Genomic DNA, 18,402 nt, shown 5'->3' with positions numbered 1-18,402 from the left:
AAAATAAGTAAAAAAAATATAGTAATGAGGCCCAAAACATTGTCATATGGGGCTCTACCCTCAAGAATATCAACGGAAAGTCTTACCTTAATTTTCAAAACTTCATGGTGAGGTGAAGATGAAAAGAAATAGATTAAATGATGATTTATGTACGAATTTGCATAACCCACGTTTCTTGTTAAAAATTCAAATTTTTTGTTTTTGCGAAATATTTTCCTTGAGCATTAAAGAAAACTTTATAAGGCATTTAGAAATGATTTTACAGTTTATTGAGCAATAAATACATGTAAAGTATAATATTTAAGCTGAAAACTAAGAAAATAAGGGAAAAAAATAAAATAGTGAGGCCCAAAACATTGTTAAAAACTTAAATGGGGTATCACCCACAAGAATATCAACGGAAAGTTTTACCTTAATTTTCAAAACTTCATGGTGAGACGAAGGAGAAAAGAAATAAATTGAATGATGATTTATGTACAAATTTGCTTAACAACTAAAAACCGTGAGTATTAAAGACAACTTTAATATTTTCCTTGAGCATTAAAGACAACTTTATAAGGCATTTGGAAACGATTTTACAGTTTATTGAGCAATAAATGTATGTTTAGGATAATATTTAAGCTGAAAGTAAGTGAAAAAATATAGTGAGGCCTAAAAAAATGTTAAAAACTTAAAATGAGATTCCACCCCCAAGAATAGCAAAGAAAGGTCTTACCTTAATTTTTCAAAACTTCACAATGAGGCAAAGGTGAAAAGATATAGATTGATCGATGACTTATGTTCGAATTTGCAAACCGACTAAAATGAATATACAAGGATAAAATAGGTATTTCAATGAAATTCATTAATCACAGTTAATTGAGTGGTATGACAGATGTCAAACAGTTATTAGTGAAGAATTCCAGCTCACCAAATGTGACCGGTACCTGAAAATTTCTCCTCGAGAAGAAATATAAATAGTCCGTCATAATTCCCACGCCTTTCGGGATGGCAACGAAAATACCCCATCTAACATGATTTTTTATTGCCTACTCTTTAACAATCAAATTTCAAATTCATATCTCATCTAACTACAAATACGTCTTTTAAAAGAGGATGAGAGCAAAACCATCCCCACAAAACCAGACTAGTCAAATATGGGGGAAAATGGATCCGGTTTCCAAATGTAAAAGAAACAATACTCCTCTTTGAAGCCATTTAAACAACTTCAGCAATCCTACGCTTATTTCGTATGACAAATTTTCAGTTCCAAAAACAACGAAGTTGATGCGGTTAATCACCCAGCAGTTTACACCTTAGAAAGCTCAGAAGCAGCAGCAACTGGAGGGGGAGCACCACCAGTTGTTGGCCTGAAATATACCAATTTCACAAAAATCACCTAACCATCCATTTAAATGAACTAATAATAAAACAAATAGTAGCATGAAGGATTGACTTACAGCCCGACAAAAACTTTGAATGCATCATAGATACCCCACTGAGCTCCAGTAAGAGTTCCAATCATGACAATCCGAAGAGGAAGCCCACGGGTAAAGAGACCAACCACTCCAATCTTCTTCACAGCCTGCACAGCCAGAAATCAAAACAGTCAAAACAGAGCAGGGATGAAGATGTACAACAAACATTGTCCAGAAACCATAGCACTCACATCACCAACTGTTGCTCCTTTGGCATTGTTGAGGAAAGAGACAAGATTGTCAGCAGGATGAGATACAATAGCACAGAATACACCGGCCACGTATCCACCAGCAAAACTCACACCAAGCTGCAAAGATTTGGAGCACTCGCTCTTAGGCCTAGGGATGGCATATTTATAGATCATCTCCACAATTGTTTCAAATGAGGCAAACTTCATCATGGTGTCTACAAGAAAGAACAAGTAGATAAGTAAATGCAATTTTGTTCTCAAGTTCTCAAGTAAAGCATTCCATAACGAGAAATACCGCTTACAGATCATAACTCCAAGTATATAATTTCAGCACCTATTTGGCAAGTTTCAGAAACAGCTTAATGAAAACGCAGCAACAAAAAATTCTTGCTATCTGTCTAAATCTAGAAAAATGCAACAGTAGCATGACCTCAATTGCTTATTGTGCAAACAATCCAAGTAACTCGCGGAAGCACGGAAGAAGAAGAGATGGAACAACATACAAACTTCAGACTAAACATGACATAGAAGTGGTACTCAAAAGTTCAAAGCTAAAGTTTTCAAGTTTGTGGTTATCAATTGCATCTCTGAAACAATCACTTTCATGTTTAAAAGGGGTTCCATGCATGGTGCATCACAGTACAACAGAATAATCCTTTCAAATCATATACAGAAATGTCAAAGCTGCAGTTCACATGAGTATCAAGATAAAAACGGTCATGTATTCAGATCTTTCCAACTTACAAGGAATTTGACGTCCCCATAGTGGAACAAGACCCTTGTACAACCTGTAATTGAAACATGTTAATCTTAACGACAGAATTTTGTTTGAAACCTAAAGCAACAAAACATGCATCTGTGTGTGATAATACACATACAACGATGAAGCAGTACAACTTACCCAAGAGCACCTTCAGATCTGACAAACTTAGGAAGTCCATCTGACAAACCTCTAGCAAATCCAGGCTGAGTTTGCACACGGACCTTGACTGCCTCAAAGGGGCAAAGAGCAACATCGGCAATGACCTCAGCAGATGCAGAACCAGCAAGGTAGATCAAGGTCTTGTACTTGGCAGCAAACTCTGGTCCAGCAAGGTCAGAGTAGTACTTCTTGAAAAACTCATAGAATCCAAACTTGCAGGCACCCTGAGCACTGTAACCAAGGAGGGTAGGCACCCATCCCCTGAAAAAGCCCTTAACTCCCTGCTCCTTGAGCAGAATTCCAAAACCAGATGTGATGCTTTTGTACTTTGCAGGATCAATCTGAAAAATCAACGAATAATAGCCACATTGTCAATCAAATTATCTACCTATGCCGTTAAGTGAAGTAAGAACTATGTGCAAGTCACAAATGTCTCCGATACAAACCAAACAAACATCTTACATTAAAGACCTTACAAGCTAAATAACTAAATGAACGAATTAATACAAATGTCAGATTGAAAGCGATCAATCGATACAGATCCAGTTTAGATCATGATGCAGTGGAATTAAGAAACAAAATATACAATATTAACAGCCAATATGTGAGCCATGGATAATAAATCGATACCTAAGCAGTCCAAAAACCTGGACAACATTTCTGGATGAACATACACAGGTACATACAAAAATGAAATGTTACGAGCAAAATCCAAGGAAAAATAGCACAGATCTAATCAGATAAAAGAAGCATTGTATGATAAGCATACATAACTGAAATAAAATCAGAGATAAGAGCTGGGAGAAGAAAAATCTCGGGATCTGACCTGCATATTGCACTTGACGAGGTCAAGGGGAGTGACGGCCATGTGAGTGAGACCACAGCTAAGAATTCCTCCAAAAGTACAGGCAGCGTAGAAGGAAGGCGAGTACATCTCGATCTTCCCCAAGGGCTCGCTGGGCGACGGAATGACGAGGCCCTTCCTGGCGGAGACTCCTTCGACGGTGGCATTCGGCGTGAAGCCGCCGTTAGGCCTGGCGTAGAGCATCTTCTCCAGCGCGATGGAGGATGAGGATCTGTAGAGGAAGCTCGGGATCAGAGCCTGACGCGACTGCTTATCTGAGAGAGCCATGGTAGAGAGAGTGATTGCTCTGAGATTTGGGAGATGAAGAAGGAGAGAGAGTGAGGGAAATGGAAGAAGAGAGGTATTCTCTCCCAAACTCTCGCTGCCAGATGCTTTGTTAGAAATGGGGCTCTCCTCTCCTCTCCTCTTGCCCTTGTTGATTCCGGTTTTTGCTATATGCGCCTCTTGGTCCAAAGTTAGCTAAACCCTCGCGTCATTTCTACGACATGACCCTGTTGATCGCATTTATTTACTATTCTTCCACTTAGCCTGGCTGACCTTTCGCTTGCTCACTCCCAAAAAAGCGCATTGGGGCCGGCGGCCCATCAAACTAGGTTTTTATTTTCTCTTCCTTTTTATTTGATCAGTACCAAATTAGGTTTGTTTGGTCAAATTTCAAGGGAAGGATTTGAATCGATTCAATGGAGGAGGAGCTGCCCCTTATGATATTATGAATCGGAAAAGTCTAGATCAGTCGACTAGAGGACGAGGAGCGAAATTAACTATTCTAATAATCAATATAATTCTATTTTGTGCGTATTTGATCGCAAATCATAATTTATAAACAAAATACTTTTTAATTTTACATATACATGTAAACAAAAATAAAAACGTTAAAAATCAGAATAAGTGTAACATCGAAATTAAGTAAACATTGTGGCTACTAATTTTATTTTGAAGCTGGCATTTGTTCCCTCATAGAAAGGCATGAATGCTACCAAGTTACCAACTCAATGGGAGCTGGATTGGCATATTCGTTGGCATATTCGTAGGCATATCTCGGGAAATTCAATTGTTACGGTATTTCCAATTTGACAAATTGGCAATTTGCAAACGGTACTTCGTTTGCGCCTACATTAGACTAGTCAAGGGATCATACCCTTTTGATCCTACATTAGACTAGTTAAGGGATCATACCCTTTTGATTTAGGAAAGAAAACCCTTACTTTCTCCCGGTAAATTTCAATACCTTCCATTATTCATAGAAGAATGCACGGTAAACTGACTTTTTAAACCACATTTTATAAATTATATGATGTGTTTTTGATAATTAGATTATGAGTTAAGGTTGATAAGAATCCTTATCAAGGCTGATCTATAATTTACTCAGTCTTCTGTTAATCAGAAACAATCTTATCAGAAGTGGCATTCAGTTTCACCAAAACTGATTATATGAATAGTAGTCACAACATTCCTACAGAGCCATTACGTGCTATCTATTCTACACCTTATCAATGAGGCTATTTATCGAGCCAAATTTGCCTAGCAACCGCCATCTTCTTACAGAGCCATCACCAATAATCTCCACAAGAACACAACCCATTCCTGAAGTGATGAAACCGCTTTGAATCTCTGACCACAATTTCCCGATCAACAACCTTCGTAATCAACTTAATAACAGTATGACAATTGGCACAAACTCGAAGATTCTTGATTATCTGAATCGTCGCACCAGATACAGAATTCATGATTCCAAAGGCAACGGCCAGCTTCTCACTATGTACTCTTAGGACCATTTCCTTCTCTTCCTCATCAACGTCATGAAGAACTGAACTGATATTGGGTGCATAGCCAACCTCTTGCAGCTTGATTGTCAGTTTTTCCAAATACTCGTAAATCTTCTCATGCTGAGGATGCTCTCTGTCTCCAACTAAAAATAAATGCACAATACCTCTCAGTTCAACCAAACTGAATCCAGGAGGTTTTACCAACCCACGATTCTTCATGAGTACTCTCATCCTCTCAACATCTTCCCATCTCCCAGCATCGGCATATATATTTGAAAGCAAGATGTAGTACCCACAATTATGAGGGTCAAGCTCAAATAGTTTTCTTGCAGAAATCTCTGCAAATGTCACATTTTTGTGTACCCTGCAAGCCCCAAGAAACGAACCCCAGACAACACAATCTGGCATGATCCTCATTCCCTTTATTAAATCATAAGCCTTGTTAAGATCACCAGAACGTCCAAGAAGATCAACCATGCACCCGTAGTGCTCAATTCCAGGTTCTACACCGAATTTGCGGCTCATGGCATTAAACCAATACCAACCCTGTTCTAATAGACCAGCATGGCTGCAAGCATTTAGAAGTGACACAAATGTTATGTAATTTGGTGTCACACCATCTCTTATCATCTTATAGAAGACCTCCAACGCTTCTTTGGCACGGCCATGCATTCCATAACCTGCAACCATGGCAGTCCATGTCCTGACATTCTTCTCCTTCATGCAATCAAATGCCTTCCTTGCCAAGTCAACTCTCCCACGTTTGCAGTACATGTCGATAATAGAGGTAGACACTATCACATTCTCTTCCAAGCCCTTTTTCAGAACCTATAAATAAAAAGACCAAAGATTGCATTAGTAGAGACAGCCTGCAGTAATAACCTATTCCACATGATGCGAAATTAAGGGCTTGCGAGAAACTTGAATACCTGATCATGTATAGACTTCCCAACTAGCAGAGGCCCAGCATGTGCACAAGCTAATAACAAAGTGGACAACGTCACCGCATTGTAGTGGACGTCACCATCCCTTGCCATCCCGTAGAAGACTTGCCATGCCTCAGAAGATAATCCACTCTGTGCATAAGTTGCAATCATGGAGTTCCAAGAAACCAAATCCTTTTGAGACATTCCATCAAACACCTTTCTAACAAGACCGAGCTCGCCACATTTGGCATATGCATCCATCAAAGTATTCCCAACCCATAAATCCCCATCAAAGCCTCTCTTCACCACCAACCCATGAACACTTTGAGCAAGTCCCTTACTTGACACGCGAGAACAAGCCGACAGAACAGAAACCAGTACAACAGGATCTAAAGAAACATCCTCATTGTCAATTTCCTCAATCAACAACTCTTTAAAGAGAGCCAAGGCTTGGCAGGCATCGTCGTTCTGGACGCACCCGGTGATCATTGACGTCCAAGTAACCACGTTCCTGTGAGGAATTGTATCGAACAGTTTCCATGCATCCGTCAATCGACCACATCTGGAGTACATATCGATGAGTGCAGAGGAGACAAAGAGATCGGACTCAAAGCCGAAGACCAACGCCTGCTGGTGAGCTTGCTTGCCGGAGTGAAGGTCCAGCAAAGCCGAGCAGGATTTGATGGCGCAGGGGAAGGAGGAGCGGTTTGGTCTGAGGGAAAGCTTTCGCATGGACGAAAATGCCCGGAGGGCTTCGAGGGAGTCGCCGCTCCGGGCCAAGTCGGCAATGACGGAGTTCCAGGAAGCGACATCGTCTTTGTCGACGTATTTGTTGAACCAGGTTGCAAGGTTGAGGTTGTTAACTGCGACCGAATATTGGTGCCTGCGGATGCGACAAAAACTCGATTTTGAAATCTTCATTCATTCATCATTCTTTCGTTCCCGGGGGATTTTCGTGGCTTTGGATTCCCGCTGAGCGAACAAACTGGTTGCAAATGTGGGATCTTTTTGGAGCTGTTTGCAAGAAAGAAAGCTCTTCTGCCCGCCCTTCCAAAGTCAAACATTGGTCAACGAGTTTGCAAATGTTGTGAGAATTACAATTATACAAGTCGGCACTACCCCCTGTTGTTGTGAAGAAACTCTGGTCTCGTATGACATCGGTTTAATGTTATCTATGTTTATTAATAAAACGTATCAACGTGTTATCCAAAAGAAGTATTGATACAAGATGAACATTCTCAAGAATACCGAATAAAAATGGACTTGCACGTCAGTTCTTCAATGTTTGCCAACAAACTGGCCTGCGCTTGGGACTGCTGTAAATGCATCTGCCGAATTAGGAGTAGATTCATCACCTGGAGAAGGGAAGAAGGATTACATATTGTTATTGGGTGGATTTCCATATGGTAAAACCATCGGAGAAGCTGAAATCGTTAGCACCGCACTAGTTGAGTTGCACAGAGCATGTAAATTAGCAAACAAGATGGCTGTGCATATAATTTACTGATAGACAGAGCCAGTAATTTCCGTAGATGTCTGAGAATCTTAGCTGAACTGGGGATTCAATAATTACTTATTCTAAAGTAGGGGGGAGGGCAGGCACTGTTCATGTTTCTTTTGATTTTGCTTTATTTACAACAAAGCCATGCAACAATACCAGCCGAATGGGAGGGTAATTCTCAAAATTTCAGAGGGTAATTTTGTCCATATGGCTTATCAGGAAGCCACTCGATTTCATGCTATTTACAACAAAGCCGTCAGGTTTGTGATGATATTGGGGCTGGGTTGGAAGGGCAATTTTGTCCTTTGCGTTTGAGATGGATTGGGGTGGGTTTAGGTTTGCTGTCATTCAGTGAGGGTTTCAGGGATGGGAGCCATGCCTTCGATAGAGAGAGAGAGGGCAGAAAGCATGGTTTCGACTGAGTGGGAGAGAGATTTAGGGATTTTGTCCACTTTTTGAGAAAACGGGATTGGTAAGGAGAGAATGGCTGAGGGAGGTATGGGAGAGAGTGGGTTTCACGTTATTCACAAAATTCATTTCCGTTCAGATTGTAATTTTGGTTTTACGACAGAGAGCTTCGACTTGCAGAGAGGGAGAGAGAGCCTGCGGCTTGCAGAATCTCGATGATGGAAGAAGAAGAAGCTCAGAAGTCTGATACGCCAAGTCGGAGGAACCCTAAAAGCCAGAGAAGAAGAAGAAGCTCAGAAATCGAAGCATTCGGAAGATGAGGCGGATGCGATCGCCGTTGTGCAGCTCAGACCATCACGATTCACCATTGTCACCCCATCACCGCCGTCGAAAACACTACCATACCATCATTCTGCAAAAGATTTGGTAATTTCTGAATTAGGGTTTTTTTTTTTTTATGTGAATTTATGGTTTAGGGATTTAGGGTTTTTTTTTATTATTATTTTTATGTGAATTTCTGGTTTAGGGATTTAGGGTTTTTTTTTAGAATCTGATACCTCATTGACCATGGGATTCCATTTCAGTCTATGTTTTTTTTTATTGGTTTGTTATGTTTTAACTTTGATTGGCCAAAACAATGTTGAACGATATTTCAGTCTTCTTTGATGGAGTTCTCGATTCAAGAGCATATATATTTTTTTTTCAATTTCTACTATTTGGTTTATGTTGAGTTTACGTCTGAGTTGTGGTGGTGTTTATGTGTTTCTAAATTTCTTCCAATAGCTTACTTTTAGTTGGTTTTGATTGTATATTTCTCTTCAGAACAATTCTTCGAGTTGCATTCTTACTGGCTATACAAAAGGGAAGTTATTGAGAAAATTTGGATTAGAGTTGCATTCTTACCAGCTATACAAAAACGAAAGTTATTGAGAAAATTTGGAGACAAGAGCCTCCTAAATTATTAGTACAATATCTACTATTGCAAAGCAAGCTGACATATTTGAGCTTTCTGTTTTTTCCTACCATAGGTTGCATAATGAAAGGGACTGACTGCCTTTGAATATTGCTAATATTTATGGTTTCAATGTTGTGGTGTAAACAGAAAAATTATTTTATTTTCCTCTACCAAATACTATGATGAATTATATGTAAAAATTGTCTTAATTGTACCAATATATGCTATTTTAAAATGGAAAATATTCTATGTAAAGGTTGTTTTAAACATTTGGAGTGTTGACAACCTATGCATATGATTAGCGTCACTTTGACCATATTCGTGAGGCAGTTTCTCAACTAGACCTGTATCTTGAAGTAAATTTGGCTTCTTTATCCCATATCTCCTTCTTTGCTTTTTCAACGCTTGATTCGATTGCACATGATTTTAATTCTAACACTGGAAGGCCGAGGTGCTGCATTCACTGTAACAGTAATTCTAACATAGGGGAAATGGGACTGATTTCCGTTTTTCTTTACTTCTTGCCGCAAGGGAGAAATGGGATTTACATGAGGCTGGGTTTTCAAAGTTGTCTGCTTTGGCTGGTCCCATTCTCCCTTCCCTAGATGTTCTTCTGTCAGCTTTGCTGGGTTTATATTATCTCCCACTTTTACCATTTTAATTAGTGGTAGAATGTCACAGTCAAATGGGTACGCATATTCATTAGCTAAATTATGAGTGAATGACAGTTGATATACATTAATTAGATATGTATTATTTATATGAAATATAAACATAATATCACATGGTGGTGCGACAATCATACTGAAATTTTTTTGTATTTTACATGCTAAAAACAACGAACTCTAATTTTGGAGAGATTTTTTTTTCAATGTGTCTGTGTTCTAGGAAAAGGTATTTTTCCATCTTATATGTGAAGAATCAGCTTAAGTTCGAAGTAAGCATCTTTAATGGTTCTGTTTGACAGTCTGAGTTTGCCTACTAACTGTTTGTAGGCATTGACTTTTTTGTCTAGCAGATGCAGACATCCTTAGCCTGAGCCTGCATTGCTTTATGACTTACGATTAAAGAATAATTTTAACTATTTTCATATGATGTAATTTCTGTTCTTTTAGTTTGTTAGGAGCAAGGTCGGTCGTCGAAACATCATTTGTGAGAGTTTGTGCGTCACCTAACATGAAACAAAGAAAGTCTTCACACCAAATGGATGAGGATCAGTAAACCATTCAGAACCTAAAACTTATTTCCTTGGTAATCTCCATTACTTTTTAAATTAGTATTGTTATTATTATTATAATTTTTGCCCACAAAGAGAGCTTGCTACTAAGAAAATGAGAAGTTTATGAAATCACAACAGGGTATAAAAGTGATAATGGTGGTTGGGGTGTTAAAAATTGCATATACCTTTCTGTTTTGATTGAAATGGTTCTTCAACCATTTCAAGAAATTGTGCTATACATGCATAGGTACTCATTTCTCTACACTTTTCGAAGATCTTATATATCTTTTCCTATATTTATGCTTATCTCTAATATAAATATAGGTTACAATTCCTTATCTCACTGTTGGATTTGCCATTCAATTCCTTATTTGACCGTTGTATTTTCCATAGAGTTTGGGTGTGCAATTACAGGGGGAGAGAGAGAGAGAGGGTGGGTGCAGTCATTTTCTCTTTCTATATCCTTCATTTCCCAATTTGCGTCTCTGGTTGTTGGCATTCATCTTCCTCCTCAAGGTAAGGACTTTTCAATCAATTTTTGAATATTTAATTTGGGTTTTATTGTTTGAGTTCGAACATTCACGGATCTATGAGCAATAGTTTCAGATCCAATAGTTTTGTTTTCAAATTTTCCTAGCTATGTAGTTCTCCATTTTTTTTGCTTCTGAATCTAAAAAAGCGATTTAAAACTTTCTTTTAATTGCTGTAGACATAACCCAGAATTTATTTTTTCATTTGGTGAATTGGGTTTGGTTGTTGTACATTTTTCTCTCAGCATCTACACAATGTTGTTCTACCATGCCTGGGTTTCGAAGTTCCAAATCCAATTTAACGCGTCATCAACTCCACCTAAAGGTTCCTGCATCTCTTTCTCTCCCCAAATTCTTGGCCACATAATTTTATAAGCTTCAGGGAAATGATGCTAGAAGTGCTTAAGCTTATCTATCTGTTTATTTATTTTAACTTTTGTTTTAGTTGTTTTTAGAATGAGTACAACTCAATTGCTTGCCTGATTATTTGGTAAAAGTGCTTTTCTGTGAATAATCATTAGTTAAATATGCTTTTGCGTTTGAAGATTGACATTCATGTTGCAAGAATTAAGTTCTGCTAGATTATTCTGTAGTCCAACTGCAAATGTGTTGATGAAGAGCTGGACCATGTATATACCTGCTTTTAACAACACTGATTGTTAGGGTTTTCTGGTTTGTTAATTTGGTATTTCCTAAATCTTCACTGTTAGGTTGAGGAGAAAATTGCAAGTTTTTTAGGTGTCAATTGTATAGATTTTTTGTAAATTTTAATCTTCATTCTGAAATTTGTGTAATTGTTTGGTTCAAATCTTTATATGGATTGCTATGTGTAATTGGTTGGCTCAAAATTTTCATATTCCTTTGTATGGATTAATTTGTAATTGGTTGGCTCAAATCTTTGTTTGATCTAACTATTCCAATTTGGCTAATTTGGTTTTGTTTAGGTTTGATTATATTGGGGTTGAATTCTAAAGTGAGGGTGCAGGACGTGTGCGTAGGGTGTAGGGGTTTCAGGGGCGGTAGGGGGTGGGGTGCGCCCATGAATTGCAGAGCTGCTCAGCTCTTCGTCTGTAAGATGAGTTTCATCCCTGCCTCATGTCTTTTTTTGTTCTGATTCTGAGAGCATGTTTCGGATGGATTGTGGTTTAAATTTTTGCTTTGTTCTGCCTCTAGACAGCCGCCACCACCACCACTTTGTCCAAATCTGACGGCTCGCGCTGTAGCATCTGCGTGAATCTCCCCGAAAAACTGGACTCCACAATGTTTTCCAAATAAACTCCAAACTTCGAAGGGTGCGGCTGAAAAGTTAGAATCTGAGGCAATCAAATCCAATCCAGGGAAGAGATTGGATAGCTTCTGAGGTGTGGCTATGATCTGCGCCAACAATTCCGAATGGAGATGATACTGAAGAAGATTGTAAATCAAGCCTAATCACTAAATACATTAGCGAGTTTAGTGCCTGGTCTGAGCTCACCCTATATATAAGAAAACATATTCAAATAATGATAAGAATATGGTTATTCACAAATGATTAGGATTGTGTGAATGTTAATTTAAAATGAAGGTTCTGTGTTAGAATTAAAAGAGCTATGCACGGTCGATTTTTATAGGTGTTAATGAAATTTTTATACCAGTTTTATTTTATGGGAATTAAGTATGGGTGGTTTTTGTGTTTTTGAAATTTGAAAGGGGAAATAAATTACAAGAAGAACAGGAAGACTGAGCGCCAATCATGCGCTTCTCTTCCTGCCTCATCCAAATCCAGACATGGTAATTACTCGATTACTCGATTTCTCATTTCTCCTTTATCTCCTTTTGTTTTGTTTTTTTTGTTTTTTTGTTTTTTTTGGCTTTTGAGAAAGTGTTTGAGAAAATTAGGACATTTCAGATTATGGTATTCATTTTAAATTTTCTTAAAATTTATCGATTATCAAATGGCATAGTTTGTGATATACCGTAATATGATTTGAGTGCTCAAAATTAGTATTGCAAATTTTAAGTGGTGGAACAGACCCTTTTGGGATTAGCATCTAATATCTTTGTTAACACAATTTCTTATAGAAAATTATATTATCAAAATCTGTAATATCTCCATTTTATCGTTGTTCTTAACTGTCCCATAGTTCGGTAGATATTGGAGTTTGTAATATTATTTGAGATTTGGTGTTCTAATTTTGTACTGATTGGTTTTCTTCGTTTTTGTGATGTTTTAACAGCCTGTCAGACTGGAAATCAAGGTAATTTGGATTATATTTGCTTTTTCTGTATTGTATTTAGTTTCTTAAACTGAGAGTTATTATAATCTAAATAGAGCTGACTTGAATGGATTCCTTTTTGTTGATAAATGTAATTTGCTTTTGTAGGTCAAGGTTTTTCAGCAAGAAAATTAAGCTGTAAATTCATTTGCGGTACAAATGCTTCCACTTATTTAGAGTGCTGAATTCACCCTTGGTTTTAAGTACTCTTTTGCTTATTCTCAATGTAGTCAAATTTTTCAAGACGATTTGAGTGGGGAAAAAGAATGTCAAAACATGTCGTATATATAAACGTTTCTTTTGGGTTCTGAAGATACACTATGAAGTGTGTGCATATTTAAATTTTCAGTTTCCTCAAGTGTATTCAATCTCCCATTTCATTATAGAGACCTCACGTAGTACTTAATTTAAGATGCATGCTTCAGTACAATCAAATGGAAAAAAAAAAACCATTGCAATGTTGGTATTTCATATATCTTATTTATAACTACGTTTTCTATTGCAAATTATCTCTACAACAATTTATATGCGCGATGTCCATGTGGCTATTATGCATGAATCACTCTGGATCGTCCGTTCCCTTATGCATGTCGGATGAATGGCTGGATTTGGAAAGCTAAGTTCCATTTTTTATTCCATTCTTTACTATTAGCATAGATTGTTATCATTTCAGCCTTTTTGCTGTGAATTATTTTCGGATTTTGTTGCACTGTTAGGTCAGGTTTTGGGGATGCATCTCTCTGTTCTGTGTATTGTTCTTTGTTTCAAAGTCAGTTTTTTTTTTTTTTTGGGGGGGGGGGGGTTTCAGTTCGTTGCTCTATGACTCTGTATTTAGATTTTTCATTCGTGTATGATTAAATGGGTATTGGTGGTTCAAAATATTGCTTATTTTCCTGGAATTTTTTGTTTTCAGTTGTAAGGGTAAAGAGAACACTGAAATCTCAGGTTAAATGGGTATTTTTCTACTTAAGCTTCTTGCTCATTTTTTTTGGGATTTTTGGTTTTCAGTTGCAAGGGTAAAGAGAATACTAAAATCTTAGAAATCGGTATTGGCATTTGTATTAATGCATTTGCATTTTTGTTGGTTTGCAGGATAGGTGCATTGAGACCTAAAATATGTGCGTGAACTTCATAAATTTTTCTGAGGCTCCAAACCTTGAAGGGTAAGTGTTTTTTAGCTAAGTTCAATTTTTAATTCAATTCTCTACTGTTAGCGTAGATTGTCATCATTTCTTCCCTTTTGCTGTGAATTATTTCCAGAATTTGTTGTGCTGCTAGGTCGGGTTTTAGGGGTTCCTTTTTGTTGTCTACATGAAAAATGATTGATTTACATTCAGCATCATGATTTTCCTTGATGTTAAGAGAAACCCATGCATACATAGCCAACTGCACTGAAGCATGAATTGAAAAAAAATAATGTACATGATTGTTATTCCACTGCTTAATTTATTCCAAGTCACCACAAATTTCTCTACATTTGGAAATTTTTATACTTTTGTTGAATTGTTATTTTAGTTGTGAATTAAGAGAAAAAAGTTGAATTTGTTTTGGATGTGGAATTGTTGTATTTACTATTTTGCTGAGAAAATTTGGAGGAGGAGGAAAAAGAAGCAACATTTGTAAATTGGGTTTCGGATTTCGATTAATTAGGATAACAAAGATAAGATTTTTGTGATGAATGATAGTGCTTTACAATGTTGTTTACTTCTATGATTTGAATGCAAATTTATGTGTGACTTAAGTGCAACGGGTTCCTGTAATCTGAGATGTGGACTGACACTGTTGCAGGTTTCATGCGCTTGATAAACAAGGCTTGCTTAAGGCAAAAGCACAAAAGGTATTGAATGTGTTGTGAATATATTACATCTGTGAGTTACAGTAAAATATAGCATTCAGTTGAAATATATTACATTTGTGTAGTTAGTTTGGGCGGTTTTTAGATTCTTAAATAGTGCTGCTTAATATTGTTTGTGAGGTTATTTTTACGGCTGGGGGAGCAGAGATACTGTAGCAAATGAGCTTAGAGTTGTGGAAAAAAAAAAACTTTCAAAAAAACTCTCTCAAATGACTAACCACAATCTATTTATAGCACAATAAATACATGCCTTTGTCTCTGTTAAACATTTTTATCGGTTTCAGGTAATTAAATCCATGTAGAAAGCAAATTTATAGGAAGCATCTCCATTGACTAGATTGAAATAAAATCATTTGCACCTCCCTCAATCAAATGATGCTTATAAAAGACCATGTTTAGGAAAGAAATGAGCCAAATTTATATCCATATACAATGGGAGACCAAAACTTAGAAGCAACTGGTTTTTATTTTATCTAATTATAGAAGGCAGATAGTAATTCTTCATTTTTTAAAATAATATTAAGATAGTAGGACTTACAAGATCGCATCCTATGTTTATGTGTTCTATGATGAAATTTTACTTTTGTCCACGACTACATCATTTTAGGATCATCTTAGATTATTATATGGTTAACTGGTAAGTTTCTAATACTATTACATACTTTGTCTCATGGAAGCACAGTGCATTTTAGGTTCAGGGTGGAGTTATGACAAAATAAAGCACTACTACAAACATCTAAGGGGAAATATAAAATATCATAGGAAAAATTGTTAGCAGTTTTTTAAAACAAACTTGAACCTGCAGTGCTGTACTACACTGAAACCAAAACAAATCTGCAGAAGTGTCTCACATTCTGCATTGGTAATGGGGTTTAGTTTGAATATCTCTTTCTTGAGTTGCTTTGCACAAGCCTCACAGTGCATGTTAACCTCGAGTTCTGCAGTTAACACTCTATTAACCTGAAGCAAAAATAAACCACCTTTATAAGTCCACTGTTTTAACAAATGTAATTTTCTTTTCCGGTGTTTTCCATTTCAAACAATGCGACTTTATGAGTTTTTTATTTATTGCTCAGTTTGATCGCCTTATATTATTCATTTGGTTTCTGCTTTGTTTCTTTTTTTTTTCTTCTCTCTGTGATCCTCTGATTATCCAGATGTTGGATGGTTTTTTTTTTTTCTTTCAATTATGTCTTTGTGATTCTGTTTTTTAAACAGGTTTTAAAATATCCTGGTCATTCCATTTAATTAAAGTTTTAAGATATCCTCATTCCTTTAACACATAAAAATTAAGCATTTTCATACCTAAAGTTTTAAATTATCATCGTTCTGTTCAAATGCACCATTTCCTTTTTGTTTCCCTTCTCTCATCTTGCAAGCACTCATGGTGTTCATTTCCTTTGAATTTTGGTTAATGCAGGTTTTCAAATTTGTGATGATCGTTTTCATATTTCTATAAATTTTGACAGAAAAAACCATGTGAAAAAACACATTAGTCTCTAAGTATAAATCACATTAGTCTAATTATGGCTACAATAAAAAACCGTGCGATCAACTATGGCTTGCTTACACTGCAATTTCAATTTGGGAATTGAATTTATTTACAAAATTACGATCCTTTTTAAAATTTAGAAAAGAATGTTAAAAGACCAATTTTCTTTACAAGAACTTTAATAAAAAGTAGACCATGAGTGAAAACCAACCAACAACGATTATGGTGATTCGGTAATTTAAACATAAACCAGCTTTGAGAGTCATACTCACCCATTGTTGGTTTTCCTTGCGAGCATATTTCCTACCCAAGGTTTCCCAAGCTGTGTTCTCAAACCACTACATCGACATATCTTTTTAAATCTTTGATTGATTGATCAATTTTACCGTATAGATGATGTAAGAATTGGTCGCCAAGGGTTTGAGAGAAGGGTGGTTTCACCGGAATTGAAGCTCTGGCTCTCGGTTGTGAGTTCCATAAATATTTGATTGTGCAAATATATAATGATTTGTATTTTATGTCTATGATCAAAATGTGATCATAATCAATATTTATATATAGATAAATAACTAAAAGTTTTAGTTCTAGAGATGGAATAGGTATGAGTGGTTATTGAAATCTGTTCTGTTGTGTTTTTTCTGCAGGAGAAGCAAGAAATTATAATTGAAAAGGCCATGCGTAATAAGCGGAAACTCTTATTTAAATCCTACCATAATAGGTAACTACAATTTACTTTTGGATTTGATTCTTCACTGATGGGATGTTGTGAGGGTGTGATTTGGGGGAGATAGGGGAGGGGGTTGGGTGCAGAGAGGGTGAGGGCAGATGCACGATTAGGGGGACAGAAGGAGAGTTGCTTGGGTCCACCATGAAGTTTGAAAGCCCGATCCGAGATGCAATTTCCATAATCTGGTTCGCCTGAAATCCGACAACGTCCTAATCTCCTTTCGCGACCTGTAAGTGTTACTCCACTTTGGTTCTTATTTAAGGTCCTGTAAGGCTTCGCCTCACGCCTCACTCTTAGGTTGGGCTATCCCTCGAACGCCTCACCCACGCCTCACACTTTTAATACATTGGTGTGCAGCAAGCAAAATCCTTTCATTCATATCAGCTTCTTGGGCCTCTTTTACCTTCACAGCAGCTTACCTACCTGGGTCAGTAATCTTAAATTGATTTCTTGATTTCTGTTGTTGAATGTTTATCTTAAATTGATTCTTTCTAGCTTATTTCCGTCTGCAGCTTTTCTTTTGGCTCCAGAATACCATATGGAGATATCATCTTTCTCTTCTCTCTCTCTCTCTCTCTCTCTCTCTCTCTCTCTCTCTCTCTCTCTCTCTCTCTCTGTCTTTCTCTCTTTATGAGTGCTATCTTTCTTTCTATAGTTGCGCAGCACTAGGGAGGTAATTTTTGCTCTAAGTTGGAATAGTTTCTAAGATTTGTATTGTGCAATTGTCCAGTGTTAACTACTAAATCGATTAAAAAAACATTCTGTAGGGGCTGCACTACCATTCAATTACCTATGGAATTTATAACATGCAATTAGTTTATGTTTAGTTGAGTTCAAATAATGTTGATTGCATTGTTATAAAGCTCTTTTTTATAGTTAGGTTGAAAATCTTATCGATATATTCTTTATTTAGTTGGTCCAATTTGTAACAGATGAGATTGTTTTGTTTAATGTTTCAATCAAAATTTGATCCTTTTTTTTTTGTGTGAAATTATAATGGAATTGCAAGTCAAGTATATCTTAAGATTCTTGGTTGCATACCCACCTTCCGACAACTATTAGTCTCTTGATTGGATGAATTTTTATAATTTCTTGGATCTACGGTTACAATGCTTTTATAATTTCCTAGATCTATCATTTTTGTTCGTTCATGATTATGTTGAATGTTTTTCAGGTTAAATGTGTCTTATTCATGTAGTTAAGGCTGGTGAATTCAAGTCCCGCGGCATCGCGCGGGCTTATTACTAGTATATACTATTATATCTGAGAAATTTAGGTCATTGTATTTATATACCAATCATCGTCTCAAATATGCCATGTCCCTCATTGTATT

The 18,402-nt window shown here is 36.8% G+C and overlaps 2 protein-coding genes and 1 long non-coding RNA gene across 16 annotated transcripts; 1 reads left to right on the top strand and 2 right to left on the bottom strand.

Moving 5' to 3' along the window:
- Window positions 1-1,000: 1,000 nt before the first annotated feature.
- Window positions 1,001-3,898, bottom strand: LOC126611360 (mitochondrial phosphate carrier protein 3, mitochondrial-like). The gene is made up of 6 exons (XM_050279590.1): window positions 3,397-3,898; window positions 2,550-2,911; window positions 2,393-2,436; window positions 1,649-1,863; window positions 1,440-1,564; window positions 1,001-1,349 (listed from the first exon to the last, which is right to left on the bottom strand). The coding sequence occupies exons 1-6, from the start codon at window positions 3,700-3,702 to the stop codon at window positions 1,289-1,291; spliced, it is 1,113 nt and encodes a 370-aa protein (XP_050135547.1). The 5' UTR covers window positions 3,703-3,898; the 3' UTR covers window positions 1,001-1,288.
- Window positions 3,899-4,756: 858 nt separating this feature from the next.
- On the bottom strand, window positions 4,757-7,649 carry LOC126610331 (pentatricopeptide repeat-containing protein At3g26782, mitochondrial-like). The gene is made up of 2 exons (XM_050278379.1): window positions 6,131-7,649; window positions 4,757-6,029 (listed from the first exon to the last, which is right to left on the bottom strand). Exons 1-2 carry the CDS (start codon window positions 7,046-7,048, stop codon window positions 4,986-4,988), a joined length of 1,962 nt encoding a protein of 653 aa, XP_050134336.1. The 5' UTR covers window positions 7,049-7,649; the 3' UTR covers window positions 4,757-4,985.
- Window positions 7,650-7,944: 295 nt separating this feature from the next.
- LOC126610333 (uncharacterized) lies at window positions 7,945-18,390 on the top strand. Of its 14 annotated transcripts, none has more exons than XR_007618481.1 (14): window positions 7,946-8,462; window positions 10,107-10,242; window positions 10,604-10,726; window positions 10,986-11,065; window positions 11,685-11,810; window positions 11,914-12,156; window positions 12,430-12,510; window positions 12,957-12,977; window positions 13,104-13,949; window positions 14,088-14,158; window positions 14,784-16,809; window positions 16,987-17,298; window positions 17,427-17,496; window positions 17,582-18,184. It is a non-coding gene; the product is annotated as an uncharacterized LOC126610333 (long non-coding RNA). The 14 variants fall into 14 exon arrangements; XR_007618480.1 differs by having other exon boundaries at window positions 7,948-8,462; window positions 11,685-12,156; window positions 13,104-13,148; window positions 13,909-13,949; XR_007618479.1 differs by having other exon boundaries at window positions 7,954-8,462; window positions 11,685-12,156; window positions 14,784-14,832; window positions 16,736-16,809.
- Window positions 18,391-18,402: the final 12 nt, after the last annotated feature.

The sequence above is a fragment of the Malus sylvestris genome, chromosome 17 (genome assembly GCF_916048215.2).
Source record: "Malus sylvestris chromosome 17, drMalSylv7.2, whole genome shotgun sequence".
NCBI lineage: Eukaryota > Viridiplantae > Streptophyta > Magnoliopsida > Rosales > Rosaceae > Malus > Malus sylvestris.
Note: the sequence above shows the minus strand (reverse complement) of the source record. Positions and strands in the feature narration are given on the sequence as shown.